Source organism: Caretta caretta, chromosome 9, assembly GCF_965140235.1.
Source record: "Caretta caretta isolate rCarCar2 chromosome 9, rCarCar1.hap1, whole genome shotgun sequence".
Lineage (NCBI taxonomy): Eukaryota > Metazoa > Chordata > Testudines > Cheloniidae > Caretta > Caretta caretta.
In genome coordinates, this window is record NC_134214.1 from 98,166,414 (window position 1) to 98,183,105 (window position 16,692).

The 16,692-nt window shown below is 42.5% G+C and overlaps 2 protein-coding genes across 8 annotated transcripts in view; one reads left to right on the forward strand and one right to left on the reverse strand.

The window, feature by feature from the left end:
* MAP7D3 (MAP7 domain containing 3) overlaps positions 1–16,692 on the forward strand; it is a 163,617-nt gene that overhangs the window by 27,387 nt on the left and 119,538 nt on the right. The gene's annotated exons all lie outside the window — the stretch shown is intronic.
* LOC125642480 (uncharacterized) overlaps positions 1–16,692 on the reverse strand; it is an 87,186-nt gene that overhangs the window by 14,669 nt on the left and 55,825 nt on the right. The window contains exons 4-5 of the mRNA XM_075132571.1: positions 1,749–1,820; positions 254–847 (exon numbers count right to left, since the gene is read on the reverse strand). Coding sequence (XP_074988672.1) covers positions 254–847; positions 1,749–1,820 — 666 coding nt within the window. The remainder of the gene's footprint in view (positions 1–253; positions 848–1,748; positions 1,821–16,692) is intronic.

The following is a 16,692-nucleotide window of genomic DNA, read 5'->3' on the forward strand; positions in this document are numbered from 1 at the left end:
AAACTCAAACAGGTTGTCATGTTTCCATTCATTTTAAGAAAGATATTGTATACTATGGATTAAATGTGATGCTCTTAGCTGGCTAAACAGTGCCTAAGAACTATCAGAGTTCTCATCTCATTTCCTTGCTACTAGGGCTGGATCATTAGAAGGGGTATTTCTCTTCATGGTTTAATGTAGAAGCTTAGACTAAATCTGGCATTCTGTATAGTCCACTACTCTTTACCCACAGAAAATTATGCAAATTCCATACCTTTTTTATCTGATTTTACTGTAGTGGACAGATCAGGTGTAGCTACAGATGTGGACTCGGAGGGTTTGGATGTGGTTTTGGTATCTGTAGATAAGGTTGTCACTGTTGATCTGGAAACAGGCAAAATACTAGCAGGTTTAGTGGTAGATGTAGTTACAATAGGTTGTGATGTAGCCTCACCAGGTTTGGAGGTAGGAACAGTCTCGTTAGGTTTGGGTGAAGCAGTGGTCCAAGCAGATATCAATTGGTGGGTAGTCCCGGGCACAGTAACTGAGGTACTGGGCGTTGATGTTATGGAAGAGGATGTGGGTGAAGCTGTGGTCCCAGCAGATATCAATGGATGCGTAGTCCCGGGCACGGTAACTGTGGTACTGGGCATTGATGTTATGGAAGAAGATGTGAGTTTATGTGTGGTCCCATCAGGGTTAACCGTTGATGTGGTCTTGGGTGTTTGAGGTATTGCAGCAGCAGTAGTAGAGGATTCAGCTCTTGTCATCTCTGTTGGCTCAGGGACAGGTATGGTTGTATAATGTACAGTAGTATATCCAGGAACAGTTATGGTCATATCTTCAGTTGTTGCATCTCCAGTGGAAGCTATGAAAGCAAAACATTTTGAAATGCATCTTAATCCAAATATAATAACCTTCAAATACAGACACATTTTGGCTGCTACCAGGAGTCCTCCATTTTAGGCTTGATCTTGTGAGGTGCTGGGCATCTTCAACCCCAGCTGAAATCAACTCCTGAAGCTGACCAGCACCTTGCAGGATCAGCCCATTTGTACTAACAAATCTTGTTAGGGAAAAATAACTTGGAGAAAAGCAACTCATGTCATTACAGGTGAATAATGAACACCTAGGAATTACTTTTTAAGGCCAACATGAATTGAAGATTTCAGGGTAACTTTTCATATATACCAATATGTTGTAACCAAACACAGATTGCATCACGTACATGTAATGGCGCTATGGAATATCAGACTAATTTGCTTAAGTTTTCTATCATAAGTTGTGTCCTCCTTGCTCTTCTGGGGCCTGGTTCAGTACTGTGCTGATCCAGTTCTATGCTTGTGTCACTCCACTGATTTAAATAGAATGAGACTGGCATAAAATTAGAGTAATCCAGTGCTGAACCAGACTTCTGACCTCAGAAGACAGAGGGACCAATGGAGCTACACTGACTTACAGCAGCTGAGGATTTGGCACTGTGTGTTAAACAGGGTCTCTCTTTCTGCTGAGCTTGTGTAATATTTATAGATATTAGATATATGGCCCAACTTACCACTGTTTCACTCTAATTTCACACCAGTGAACACATCAGGGCCATCTTTCACTTTGCATTACACACTATCTAGAATCATACGTATTTTTAGATGAAACAATAATAAATGGACATTTTTAAAAGTCTGTGTTACTATGGATGTAACGTGAATCAGGTACTTATCAATGATGATCACTTTAACATTTACAGCCCTTGCTTCAAGAAAGGCACATACTTGGAGTGCTACCATTAGTAGATGTGGGTGGAGATAATGGAGTAGCAGCTGTTGACGATGCTTCCTCTGAGCCTGTTGAGAAGATAAATAAAAGATGTAAAAATCGATAGAGGCAAAATGAATATGCAAGAGAAAAGCTACTGTAAAAGAGACTAAACTTCAGCAGTGACCAGTACAACAGAGAACTGTTCTTACTACAGGGACTTCTGCAGAACCCCCACACCAAGGAATATACTTGTGCTCAGGTGGTGCAGGATAATAAGCAGATACGGACTTCCTTTGAAGTGAACTAGAAGATTTGTTGTTACAAGGAGGAGGGAGAAGAATTGTTCTTCTTAACCTCTGAGGATACAACAAGAAGTAATGGGCTTAAATTGCAGCAAAGGAGGTTTAGGTTGGACATGAGGAAAAATTTCCTAACTGTCAGGGTGGTTAAGCACTGGAATAAATTGCCGAGGGAGATTGTGGAATCTCCATCATTGGAGATTTTTAAGAGCAGGTTAGACAAACGCCTGTCAGGAATGGTCTAGATAATACTTAGTCCTTCCATGAGTGCAGGGGACTGGACTAGATGACCTCTCAAGGTCCCTTCCAGTCCTATGATTTATTGACCCAAAAAGAGACTGTTGACAGAAACAAATCCAAAGTCAGTATTTATCTTAAAGAACAATAAAACTTGATCATTATAACATGTTCTTAGTATAAATTATCACGTACATTATGAGTTTCTCCCTCCATTCTGGCCACTAAGCTGTTAAGTGTTTTCTTTTAAACCTATATTCCTATGAGGAGATGAAATAAGAGATCCAGAAATAAATATATATTTACACTTCACCTCTGATATCCCCTTCTAACTTGAGATAGGGAGGCATTTTACAGAAATGTCAGGCTGGAAGGGATCTTGAAAGATCATCAAGTCCAGTCCCCTGTGCTGAGGTAGGACCAAGTAAACCGAGACCATTCCTGATGGGCATTTGTCAATCTCTTCTTTAAAACCTCCAGTGATGGGGATTCCACAACCTTTCTTGGAAGCCTATTCCAGAGCTTAACTACCCTATTAGTAATACATTTTTCCTAATATCTAACCTAAATTTCCCTTGCTGCAGATGAAGCCCATTACTTGTCCTACTTTCAGTGGACATGGGGAACAATTGATCACCAGCCTCTTCATAACAGCCCTTGAGATACTTATAGACTGTTCTCAGGTTCCCCTCAGCCTTCTTTTCTCCTGGCTCATTAGGGAGGTCTCCAAACCCTACACATCCCAGGATATCCAGAGGAAGGAATGCCTTTGGCGTGCGTCTGTCTGTCCATGGTGCTGCCCATTCACCCCTTCCTCTTGACAAAGACTCCTTTAGGAGTTATGCTGACATTGGTTCCCATTCCTGAGTGTGACTAGGAGTGAGAAGCAGCATTAAGCCCGACATGGATATCTGACAGAATACCTGCTGGAGAGATGCTGCTTCCCACCCCCACAGCAACGGAAGCCTAATCCTATGGAGACAAGTATCAGGGGGTAGCCGTGTTAGTCTGTATCCACAAAAACAACGAGTCTGGTGGCACCTTAAAGACTAACAGATTTCTTTGAGCGTAAGCTTTCGTGGGTAAAAACCCCACTTCTTCAGATGCATGGAGTGAAAATTACGGATGCAGACATAAATATACTGACACATGAAGAGAAGGGAGCTACCTCACAAGTGGAGAACCAGTGTTAACAGGGCCAATTCGATCAGGGTGGATGTAGTCCACTCCAAATAATAGATGAGGAGGTGTCAATTCCAGGAGAGGCAAAGCTGCTTTTGTAATAAGCCAGCCACTCCCAGTCCCTATTCAGGCCCAAATTAATGGTGTTAAATTTGCAAATGAATTTTAGTTCTGCTCTTTCTCTTTGAAGTCTGTTTCTGAAGGTTTTTTTGTTCAAGTATAGCTACTTTCAAATCTGTTATAGAATGTCCAGGAAGATTGAAATGTTCTCCTACTGGCTTTTGTATGTTACTATTCCTGATGTCCGATTTGTGTCCATTTATTCTTTTAAGTAGGGACTGTCCAGTTTGGCCAATGTACATGGCAGAGGGCATTGCTGGCACATGATGGCATATATAACATTAATAGATGTGCAATCCTATGGAGTGGCTGTAGAAGGGCTTCTGGGACTTCTCAGGGAGCAGGGTGTTATATAGCACAGATAATTCTGTCTTCTATAACCCCCTCCACCTCTGCCCAGTTTGGTGAAAGGTAGCATGGAGCCGTTCATCAGGAAAATGCTAGAGAAGTTTGGAGAATATTGCATTCCAATTAGAATGCAGACTGAAATCTGTGTTTGCTTCTGACTTGGCTAAACTGAAATGTCAGCTTCCAGGAGGAAACTTTTCTGAATACAAAGAGGTGACTGGCTAACATGCAGTAGAGAATGTGAAATGCATGGCCTCTGAATGTTTAATGATAACATGTCATAAAGGATTCCCATCATAGACGCTTGGGCATCTTTCCTGTTATTTTCCAAATGGAGAGAGCTGAGAATTAGTCAGCTAATTATCCTTAAAATGACTCACCTTGTCAAACCAGATAGGTCTTTATATTTCATATGCAACCTGCCTCATCGTCAGCCAGACAAGAGCAAAATGGATGATACAAACTCATATGTTCAACAGAAAACAGCAATGAACTGAATCACTGTAGATGCATTGCATGGTGGTATTGATTATTAAAAAAAAAAAAATAGCACACTCACAACACTTTGCCTTCCTGGTGCAATTGCGCTGCTCTGCTTGAACTTTCTGATGCCTCTTTCAACTCAGAGGAAATTCAGAGACTGGCATTCTTGCCCTGAGTAAGAGTAATGTGGGGTATGTCTACATTGCAATAAAACATTCACAGCTGGGCTGCAGGGCTATAAACTGGAGTATTGATGTTCAGACTTAGGCTGGAGCCCGTGAGTACTGAATTTGATGCATGTTGATTGAATGGCTCTGCTTCAGTAATTGTTTCTTCCCTAGAGCTGGTATTTTGTGAAATCTTATAAACTTACTCCCGCCCCCTCCCCCCATTTTCTCTACTGCATTGGCCATGCACTCTGTGTAGAGGCAAAATTCATCTCTTTATGAGGTCTGACTTTATTAACAAATAAAATGAACAATAAGGGCTGGTCAACACTGGGAACTTACATCGGTACCACACCCCAGAGAGATGTATCAATGCTGACCTAACCCTCAGTGTAGACAGTGCTAGGTCAATGGAAGAATTCTTTCAGCAACCTAGCTACCACCTCTCGGGAAGGCAGATTACCTATGCCGATGGAAGAAGCTCTCCTGTTGGCGTAGGTTGTGTCTACACTGGAGCACTCTGGCTGTGCCGCGGTAGTATTTTAAGTGTAGACAGACCTCCCCAGGGAGGTGGATTAACTTCAGTGACAGGAAAATCCCTCCCATCGCTGTAGTGAGTGTCTCCACTGAAGCTGTGCTGCTATAGCATTGTAAGATAGACATAGCCTACAGACAACATGAAGTCCAGACTCTACAGATAGACATAGCCTCAGACAGCATGAAGTCCAGACTCCAGTTTTCTCCCCTAGCTCGGTTGCTCCTAGAGTTCCATGCTCCAAGCTGTTAAGCCATTTCTTGGGTCCTCACTGCCTCAGACTCAAAATCCCTCTTTCAGGAATCCTATTCTGGGGTCTCCTTTCTCCTTTTTCATATCCTCCAGCCTTGATAGCAGTAGAAGGTGTTACAGGCCAGCTTCAAGAGTCAGTCCATTAACCCCTTCCTGCTCTTGTCCAGTGTAAGGTCCACTCCTCTTGGGTGTGTGTCCATGTTTTCAGTGCAATTCCAAGAATTGCTGCAAGTGGGAAACAGTACTTTTAGGAATGAGATATCTGTAATAACAGTGGAGCCACTTCACTCAGAATTGGCAAAGAACTGGGTCTCCTTATTTCAGTCCACCAGACAGAGTGGTGGATGGTTGGAAAGACATAATGGTGTACAGGCCACTCCAGAGCAAGTATTACAGCATAGTCCAGCAGTCAGTTCACACCCTTGTTTGTGACATTGTCAGATGCCAGGGAAGTCAGCTGTCCTTTTGTAGAATATTGCTCTTGTAACCCAACCCTTAATCAAGAGACTGACTTCTTGTTGCTGCTCCCAACCTGTACTAGGATGCAATAAAAAAACCAGACACCTTTTCACACAGTACTTGATGGATCATGATACTGTGGTATAGTGAAGCATATGCTTTGGGGGTTGCTTTTGTTTATTCAGACCTCTTACTCCAGAGGGGCCACTGAACTTCTGGAAGGAAAGGTCTCATTTGCTCTACCTCCATTTTCTCCCTTCCTCTAGACTCCAAGGTACTTTCTTCCAGCAGACTGCAGTAGGACAGTAACTTGAGCTGACCAAATAATTATTTGCTGCTCCGCTATGTGGAACAAATTGTCATGTCCTCACTCGTCAGTCTCAAATCAACCAACTACAAGACAAACCCAAACCCAGAAGCTCGGTATACAGGCCTTCAACCAGAGGGCATGATTAACCCTTTCCATAAATGCTGTTTAACACACACAGTATATGGACGAGAAGAAGCCAGAAAAATAACACAAGTAGAGGAACCCTAAAGGAAAGTGCTGTGCTTTTTTTCTCTACAGTGACAAGGCAAAACAAGGCAGTGGAGAACACATCCCCCAGTACCACAGGGGAATGTGAAATCTAGATGTTCTTAGCTATATTGTAATCCTAAAATAAACCTGAGCTCTCTGAAATCCACATCTCACTAATTCAAACCTCTATCTCTGGTTTCATGTTGACTGCAGCAATGGAAGAAAAATTTTGTCTAACTATATGTCTCCCTTATAATCCTGTGGCCTATAAAATATACACAGGATGAGTCAAATGGTTCCTGCCAGAGACACTATTCAACACAGTAACTCCAGGAGGCACATACAATAAGAATGACATCTCATAGGAAAAGCTTTTTGCTCTACAAAACAGAATCCACATTCACCAAGGGTTTTCTTTTTAATATTTCAGAGATTTGTGAGTCTGGGTCCATGCTCTAAACAGCAGCTGGCAGACTGAAGAGCCTTACATTGAGATTTCACAAGGGGGTTCCCAAAGCTTCCCCCCCGCCCCTTAACTTATGCTCCAAGTCCATGGGAGCTTGGCTTAATACTCTCAGAGGGCCTGACACAGCAATGAATCATGGAATAAACAAAAGATGGATCCTGCATGAGTGGTGCAGGTTCAAGCCCTAGGAGGGCCATATCAAGTCATCCACCCAAAGCAAGGAGGATGATTCTGTCTATAGAGGTGCAACCATGTGCATAAAGTGGCAGAGGGAACCAGGAGTGAAAATGCATGAGTCCTGCAGTCATATCTATAGGCTAATAAGGTGAGGAGGACCAGACCCCCATCATCTGCCCCCAGTAACTGTACCTGTGCCTGTCAGGGCAAGGAGGACAACGTTCTCTCTGAGAGAGAAGGAACAGAAGAAGGTAAGCTGGGTGCAAACAAACTATGCATTTTAATATGCCTAAATGTATGTGTCTAGGAACAAAGAATATAGGCCATACTTACACAACTGGGGATTCTATCCTGGGAAGCACTGACCAAAAAAAAAAATTGGGGTCATGGTGGATAATCAGCTGAACATAAGCTCCAATGGGATGCTGTGACCAAAAAGACAAATACGATCGTTGGGTGCATAAAGTGGGAACATTATGTAGCAGTAAAGGGGTTATTTTACCTCTGAATTTGGTACTGACACAACCACTACTGGAATATTGTGTCCAATTCTGGTGCCCACAATTCAATAAGGATGTTGTTAAATTGGAGAGGATTCAAAGAGCCATGAGAATGATTAAAGGATTAGGAAACATGCCTTATAGTGATAGACTCAAGGAGCTCAATCTGTTTAGCTTAACAAAGAGAAGGTTAAGGGGTGACTTACATGGGGAACAAATATTTAATAATGGGCTCTTCGAGAAGAGAAAGCTATAACAAGATCCAGTGGTTGGAGGTTGAAGCTAGACAAAGCACACTGGAAATAAGGCGTAATTTTATAACAGAGAGTAATCAACCATTAGAACAATTTACCAAGGGTCATGGTGAATTCTCCATCACTGACCATTTTTAAATCAAGACTGTATGTTTTTCTAAAAGATCTGCTCTTGGAAGTATTTTGGTGTAGTTCTATGGCCTGTGTTATACAGGAGACTAGATCATCACAATGGTCCCTTCTGGCTTTGGAATCTATTAATAAGGTATCGTGACCTTGGTCTCACTTAGCCTTAATCCACTCCCGCTTCTTACAGTGATCTAGGGAAAGTAATGAGAAACCATAAAAGTGAAATGTCACCTTACCAGGCCCTCTTCTTAGAATAAATTTTTATTTTTTCATTTTAGTTCTTTCCCCAACTAGTTTGTAGAAATACAAAAGTGCTGTTTGAATAAGATTTATCAAGCACTAAACTAAATTGATTGTGCTTTGCACAAAGTCTAGGTTTTAATTTGTCTTTATAGCTGTGACATATGCTGCTGATTCTTCTCCAAATAATGGAAGTTTATGACCAGAACTTAATTGCTGTAGATTACATTCGGGTTTCTAGTGTTAATGGTGTCATGTTTCAAACAGTGTTGCCTTGGGGCTATGTACAAGGTCAATGGGGGTTAGGTATAATGATCCAGCAAAGTCTGGGGGTGGGGACTAAAGAGACATAAATTGCTAAACAAAAATCAAACCCACTCTAATTAGAGACGTATCTCATGATGCATTTTTCATTTAAATAATGACAAATCAAGTATAATTACGATATAACATATTCAAATCCCTCTCCCTCATTATCACCTGAAAAAGAAAATCTGTGTTTATCATACATGTCAGCGATCGTTACTGTTTCACAGATGTAGGGCTAGACACCTGCATCCCATAACATCACTTGTTTTGATTAACCTGCACTAAATTCTGCTCATAAAATGAGGGTTGAGGAGAGATGACAGATGTGATCTGCAGCTAGAAAAATACCATTCTACTGAAATTATAATATCCAAATCATGGAGTTTGAATTTAGTGCTTTAGCAAATGGCATTCTCTTTGGCATTCTCCAAAACATGCATAATTCCAATAAAAGAGCTGTACAAATTAGACCAGCAAATAGGTGAGCATGTGAATTGTAATATCCAGTATGCTTTATGTATCACAGTCCATGGTCATTACCATGAGATTCTTTTAAATTAATATTAAAGGCTCTGCTCTTGCTCTGATTGAAAGCAGTGAGAGTTTTTCCATTGACTTGGTAACAGAATCAGGACCCACGTTTTTAATTGTGAAAGATTAACTGAGTTTTGGAAAGTGAGGTCCTCTGTCATTATCAGTGGGGCTGGTACTATTGCTTGTTATTAAGATTGTTAGGCACTTGTTTTCTGTTGCTTATAACTTTGCCAGACTTTAACTGTTTGGGCTGACTTTTTCCATGCTGGGTATCTGCCTCAGGCTGACTTTTCTTTATTTTTGGAAAATTTCAGCCAGAATGGTTCAGCTGTTTCCAAGAATAAGGTTAGAGAAAAATGTTGTTTGGCCCATGTTTTTTTAAAAAAAAATCTGGTAACCTCTTCTTTTCCCTGACAGAAAGGCCATCCCCGTACTTTAGAGCAGGGACTTGAAATTTAGCAGCAGGATCACCCTGGTGTCAGGAATGTGCATTTTGCCCTCCCTGTGAAACTCCATACAAATTTTAACCAAGTTATAAACCTTGGGAAAATTGTAGTTCATCCATCTTCAGTAGAGATTTTAGCAGCTAAGTTCCCCCATGATTTTGTTCACTTTGGGCATGCTCAAGCCTGGGGATGAGCAGGACCTTCCCTCCAATTGCAGCTCTGGGCTGCTGTAGGCCATGTTGGGTCTGGGTACCTGAATTGAGAGTATTGAGGCTCTCTCTCCTCAGTATCCCACCCCCAAGCTGGGTCCAGGCAACACGGAGGAGGAGCTGCCTGAGTTAAATGGAGTGGGGACAAAAGATAGACCAAAAAGGGCGGGTGGGTGGAAACTGGGACTGGCGGCTGGTAGGGGGGAGAGGAGAACTGACACTGGAAGTTGGGGTAGGAAAAGACTGGGACTGGCTGGTCAAGGGACTGGGATGGGGAGTCTGCAAGGGTGAGACCAGCATCTACTGGGCAAGGAGACTGGGACTGGGATGAGAGGCCTGAAAAGTGGAGGCTGGGACCGAGTGCATGAGGAGAGTGGGACTAGGTCAAGGAGTCAAGGGTAGGGAAGAGAGAGGATTGAGTCAGGGACAGGTTGGAGGGAACAGGGCAGAAGAGTCTGTGTCCACTAGAGGACCCTTCCCCCCCGAGTCTGAAATGGAACCCAAGATTCCCGAGTGTCACCCATTCTTCCGCTGTCAGCAACTATCTGTGAAACCCACTAGCAAAGAGTCCCCAACCACCTTTAGTGCTGGTCCACATAGAGGATGACAACCTGCTACTGGTTATTGTGGTAGCTCAAGTGGCAGGTCTGTGTGCTAGATCTTAAGGTTTCGGCTTACTGATCAACCATGTTAGGTACCAGTATAATGCCACATGATGGGATTTCTGTTTTTCTCAGTTCAGTTTTTTAAAGACCTAGATTTTGTGTGCAATTTCCTATGTTAAAAGAACATATTAAGGTTGCAAAGTCAGGTCTTCAGAAGTTAGGAAATTCCAGAATTATGGTTTCTTCTTCAACCTTAATTTGTCCCTGGTGCATATGTCCTGCATATCTTATTGGAAGGGCTACTTCCAGGAGTGGGGCAACCATGTCAGAGAATTGGGACTGGCTAACATAGTGGAGTCAGTCCTGCAAACAGTTCTTTTAAGACTCACAGTAAGGCCACTTAAGATGGTGGTCCCTTGTCCCCAATATTCAAATAGCTGCAGTAGACGAGTCCCAGACGGAGGAGTTATGATCTAGTGAAGCATGGGATAAGGAGCTGAGGTTCCAGGATTCTTTTCCTTGCTCTTTCAGCTCTCTCATTGTGTGACTGTGAATAAGTCAGCTGGGCTAGGATTTTTAAAGGGGCTCAAGGGAGACAGGCACTGACTCCAATTGACTATCAATAGAGTTAACCACCTACCTCCCTTAGGACCTTTGAAAATCCCAGCTTTCCTCTCTGTGAGTCAGCTGCCCCATCTGTAAAATAGTGCTAAAAATACCACCTTCTAAGTAATTAACATCTGTAAAGTGCTGAGAGCTCTTTGGGTGAAAGACATGCTAAGGGCAAATAACGTTCTTACTGACCATCATAAGGCAAAACCTGAGTAAATTAAGTGAAGAGTATTTCTGTGATGTCTGTCTCACTCAATATAGAGTAAAGGCACTTCCTTAGGACTCAGGCCTGCTTTACTCATGTGAGTTAATTTCATTGACTTTCCCCAGAAAGGCTTTGTGTGACAGGACCACTAGTTTTTCAGTATTCAAGCAGAATATCCAGAACAGCTAGTTACACAGTTCCCCTGTAAAACTCCATGTTTGCTATCTAGTTTTATGTTTAACTGAACACGGTAAACTGAAGTGATGTCCTGCTATCAAACACCTGTAAATGGGAACAAATTGCAGTGCAGTCACCAGTAATGAGTTTTTTCAGAGCATAAATTCTATAGTATATGCACAAGCAAAACTCCCATTCAAGGACTGTCACTTGCATTTAAATAGCACTGTGACATGGCATTTCATTACATAGCATCTACTAAGCACAGTTATTTCTGACTTCTGTCCTCTAAAGTCCAGTGATACCAATGCTACAAACATTCTCACAGAGCCTCTGTGCTTTAGTCCGCTATAAACAATGCATAAAAATTAGTGCTCATGGAAACCTTGTAATTCTGACAAATGGCACATAAATCGCAACACATATATTTGTAACACCCATAACTATCCCAAGTGAGCCTTTTTGTTTATTTGTTTCTATTTAGTGTACAAGAGATTGCTCAGAAATTTCAGTTGTTAAAGTAGTAATAAAAGCAAAGGAAGAAATATATATGGTATGCAAATGTTCCTATAAAATATATCCAAGATTTGACACAAGACTCTCAAACATAATTAAACTTTACAGCCCTCTTGTAAGTAGGTTTACAAAACTATAGTCTTAGTCTTTGAGCAAAACAGTATTCCATAGCCTTTATTCTAACTGGTTTCAGAGTAACAGCCGTGTTAGTCTGTATTCGCAAAAAGAAAAGGAGTACTTGTGGCACCTTACAGACTAACCAATTTATTTGAGCATAAGCTTTCGTGAGCTACAGCTCACTTCATCGGATGCATACTGTGGAAAGTGTAGAAGATCTTTTTATACACACAAAGCATGAAAAAATACCTCCCCCCACCCCACTCTCCTGCTGGTAATAGCTTATCTAAAGTGATCACTCTCCTCACAATGTGTATGATCATCAAGTTGGGCCATTTCCAGCACAAATCCAGGTTTTCTCCCCCCCTCCCCCTCACCCACAAACCCACTCTCCTGTTGGTAATAGCTTATCTAAAGTGATCACTATCCTTACAATGTGTATGATAATCAAGGTGGGCCATTTCCAGCACAAATGGACATGTACATTGGTCAAACTGGACAGTCTCTACGTAAAAGAATAAATGGACACAAATCAGATGTCAAGAATTATAACATTCATAAACCGGTCGGAGAACACTTCAATCTCTCTGGTCACGCAATTACAGACATGAAAGTTGCGATATTACAACAAAAAAACTTCAAAACTAGACTCCAGCGAGAGACTGTTGAATTGGAATTCATTTGCAAATTAGATACAGTTAACTTAGGCTTGAATAGAGACTGGGAGTGGCTAAGTCATTATGCAAGGTAACCTATTTCCCCTTGTTTTTTCCTCCCCCCCCCCCCCCCAGACGTTCTTGTTAAATCCTGGATTTGTGCTGGAAATGGCCCACCTTGATTATCATACACATTGTAAGGAGAGTGATCACTTTAGATAAGTGATTACCAGCAGGAGAGTGGGGTGGGGGGAGGTATTTTTTCATCGCTTTGTGTGTATAAAAAGATCTTCTACACTTTCCACAGTATGCATCCGATGAAGTGAGCTGTAGCTCATGAAAGCTTATGCTCAAATAAATTGGTTAGTCTCTAAGGTGCCACAAGTCCTCCTTTTCTTTTTATTCTAACTGAACATCTACCCAGTTTTCTGAACATCCTAACATTACAGGTGGGGCTTGTAGCACTGCCCATCATAAAACTCTGGTTTCAGTTGCTTATAACTTTGCCAGACTTTAAATGTTTGATCTGAAATCTTCCACACCAGCTGTCTGCCTCCGGCTGAATTTTATTAGAAAATTTCAGCCAAAAACAGTTCTGCCATTTCTAAGAAGAAGGCTGGAGAAAAGTACCATGTTTTACCCATGTTAGAAAATTCTGATGACCTGTTCTTGGAATAAATCTAGCACCCCCATACTTTAGAGCAGGGGCTTGAAATTAGGTAGAGGAGTCACCCTGGTATCAGGAATGTGCCTTTTCCCCTCCTTGTGAAAATCTGCCCAAATATGGCCAAGTTTGAAAACCTTTGAAAAATCACAGTTTGCAGATGCTTAGCGGAAACTTAGATTTTTGCCGCTAAATCCCCTGAACATTTTGTCCTCGGTGAGCATGCTCCATCCCCTCACAGCCCTAGTGCTGAACAGATGACACATGCACTGATCCCACAGAGTGCTGAACATGCTCCAGCCCAGAACTAGGGAAACTCAGAATAACTTTCCCTGTAGTTGCTGCGGCCAGCTGCTATGGGACAAGTGGGGCCAGATACCAGAACTGAGCCCCTTTCTCTCATGTGCTCTCAATGACTGTGCAGCTGTCACCCAGGCAGAGTAGAGGAGGGCTGGACAAAGAGACTGGGACTAGGTGTGTGTTGGGGGGGGGGGTTAGAAGAGAGAGATTTGATAAGGAGCTAGGTATGTGGGAGGGGGAGAACTGGGACTGCCTAGGCAGAGACTGGGGCAAGGAGCCAAAGAGAGGATGGGGGGAGATTGAGATTGGATGAAGAGCCAGGGAGGGAGACTGGGAATGATAGTCAGTGGGGGGAAGGTGGGGGAGGGAGAGACAGATTGGTCAAGGAGCCAGGAGGGGGCAACTGGGACTGGCTGAGAAGGGAGCCTGGGACTGGATGTGGCGTTGGGGGAGAAAGTAGGAGCCCGGGAGGAGATTTGGATTTGGACAGTGAGCCCAGAGTGGGAAACTAGGATTGGCAACTGGTACTGGGATGAGAAGCCTGAGGACTGGGACAAGAACAGCCTGGAGGAAATGGGGCAGAAGGGGTCAAGCTTTGGGGAAATGGGAAGAAAAGTCTGTGCCCGCTACAGAACACTTCCCGCCAGAGTCTGGAATGAAACTCACCATTTCTCAGTTGCTAGCAGATATCCAGGTATCCCACTGGCAAAGTGTGTATCTCATCTCCCTCTAGTGCTGGTCCACATAGAGGATGACAACCTACTACTGCTATAAGTTACTCTGTTAGTTCAAGTGACAGGTCTGTGTGGTGGATCTAGAGGTTCCAGCCCTGCTGATGACTTGTGGGTGTCAGGATGATGCCACATGATGGAATTGCTGTTTATAATTTTTCAGTTTGCTTTTTTTTAAAAAAAACCTGGAAAATATACCCTCCCTCCAAATCAAACTGTTAAAATAACATTAATAAAGATGCAAAGTCAAGCATTCAAAAGTTAGGAAATGCTAAGATTAAAGTTGCCTTAATTTGGCTCCCTTGTGCCTGAGCATTATGGTAGAGTCTTATAAGAAGATCACATACTATTTTTCCCATAGGACCCCTGCCTCACTGAGTGCACAGGACGGACTTGCTCTGGGGTGAATTAGGGTTGTGTAGTAAAGGAGGCTGTTGTCTATAGACATCCTGCTTCATTTGTTGCAGAAGCTGGAAGGTGTGTAGTGAAGGAGGCAGAGGACTGGTGGAAGAGAGGATGTTCTCAATGTTAATGCAGTTGAATGTTGCCCTGGAGAAGTGGAGTCCATCCCTGCCTCTCTGCAGAGATAGCCTCCTTGCCCAGAGTTCTTATATGATGCTGGGAAAGTCACTTAAACCAAACCTGTCACAGAGGGCTGTTAATTGTGTGTTCCTCATTTTTGGGGTGCCATCTTGATATCCTGGGGTCTGATTTGCAGAAGGGCTGAGCACTCTCAGCTGCCACTGAAGTCAGATTATTAGCTCTCTTCCAGTCTTCTGGAACTCCCCAGTTCTTCAAGGCTTACTAAAAATCAACTTTTATGGTCCAGTGAGTTCCTACGCCAGCTCTTTTAAAACTCCTGGATGTAAGTTATCTGGACCTGATGATTTAAAAATGTCTAACTTTAGTAGCTTCTGTTTAATGTCCTCCTGAGATACAAATGGAATGGAAAGAATGTCTCATCACCATATGACATTATCATCTTTTTTTCCATAAATACAGAACAGAAATAAGTACAGTTCTGCCTTTTCTGTATTATTATTGATAATTCTACCATTTCCACCAGTAATGGACCAATACCATTTTAGGATGCTTTTTTCCCCTGATATATTTAAAAAATCTCTTCTTTTCCTTAACTCTGCTGACCAGAGATTTCTCCTTGTGTCCCTCTGCTTTCCTTATCAGTTTTTTACAATCTCTAATTTCTGATTTATATTCATTACTACCAATTTCCTCTTTCTTCCATTTGTCTTTATAGCTGCCTTCACTTCCCCTCTACACCAGTATGATTTTTTTAACTGGTAACGTCTTCCTCGGTTGTGGATTTTTCAGCATTTAATTAGGTGTTCTTAAAAGACTGCCAATTATCTTTCACATTTTTCTGATTAAATCATTCCTTCCAGCTGACTTGGCTCAGTTGTTTTCAGCTTTGTGAAATTGGCTATCTTAAAACACCAAGAACATGTATTACCAGTCTGGACTTTATTCTGCTTGCACATTATAAGTGTGATCAAGTATGATCACTTGTACTTTAGCAAACATTAATTTTAGTTCTCTGATCAGTTCCTCTATCTGCTAGGACCAGGATGGCTGCAACACTTTTTGAGTTAGGAAATTGTCATCTATCATGTTTAGAAATTTAAAAGATGTTTTCGTACTGGCAGCATGAGACCCTCCAGTATGTCACTCAAATTGAAGGCCCCCATGATCATTTAAATGAGTTATAACCATTTGTTTTAACATTCCAGTTATGATGTTGCCTTCCCATCTGGTTAGAAGAAAGCATTTTAAAATATCTCGAGGAATTGTAATATGTAGTGCCAACAAGACAATATAAATCAATAGTCTGCAATACTGTATAGATTGGGTGTAGTCCCCACTCCTCGCCCCTCCCCTTTTGCTAACACACACACTCCTAGTATATAGCATTTATCACAGGCTAAAAGGGAAAGTGTTTTGGGGTGCCCCATGTCATGTGGGAGCATGTCACTGGACCTGTTGGGACATGATAGGTCACCTTCACTGCTGGCCTAACTCTGTTCAAGTCAAAGGGGTTAAGTTGCCTGGGAATTTGTCAGTCACTTTTGACTGTATCATTACAAGGGCTCAGATCCTGAGCTGTGGCCTAGAGGTACTCAGCGCAACTCAGACAGCGAAGATCCAGAAGTGTCTTTGAACTCCTTTTACCTCCCTCAGTGCTGGGCCAGCTGTATGCCAGGTCAATCCCTCAGCACAATTTACAGCAGCCTGAGGGGTTGCTCTAAGTTGTGCCAACTGCCAGTAACCCCGGAGGAGCTGTTATACCAGCTAGGAAAAGTCAGGGTGCAGGAAGAGCCTGGCTACACCAATTTTCCCCCATCCACACCCCTTAGGCCACCCTCAGGGAGGGAGGTTGGTATAGGAGCCTCTACAGCAGCTCTGTGCCACTGGAGGATGTTTGTATGCTGGGGTGATCCTCCTGCGGCCAGTTATGCCAGCACTCAAGTTGCTCTGCACCAGCAGCAGTTTG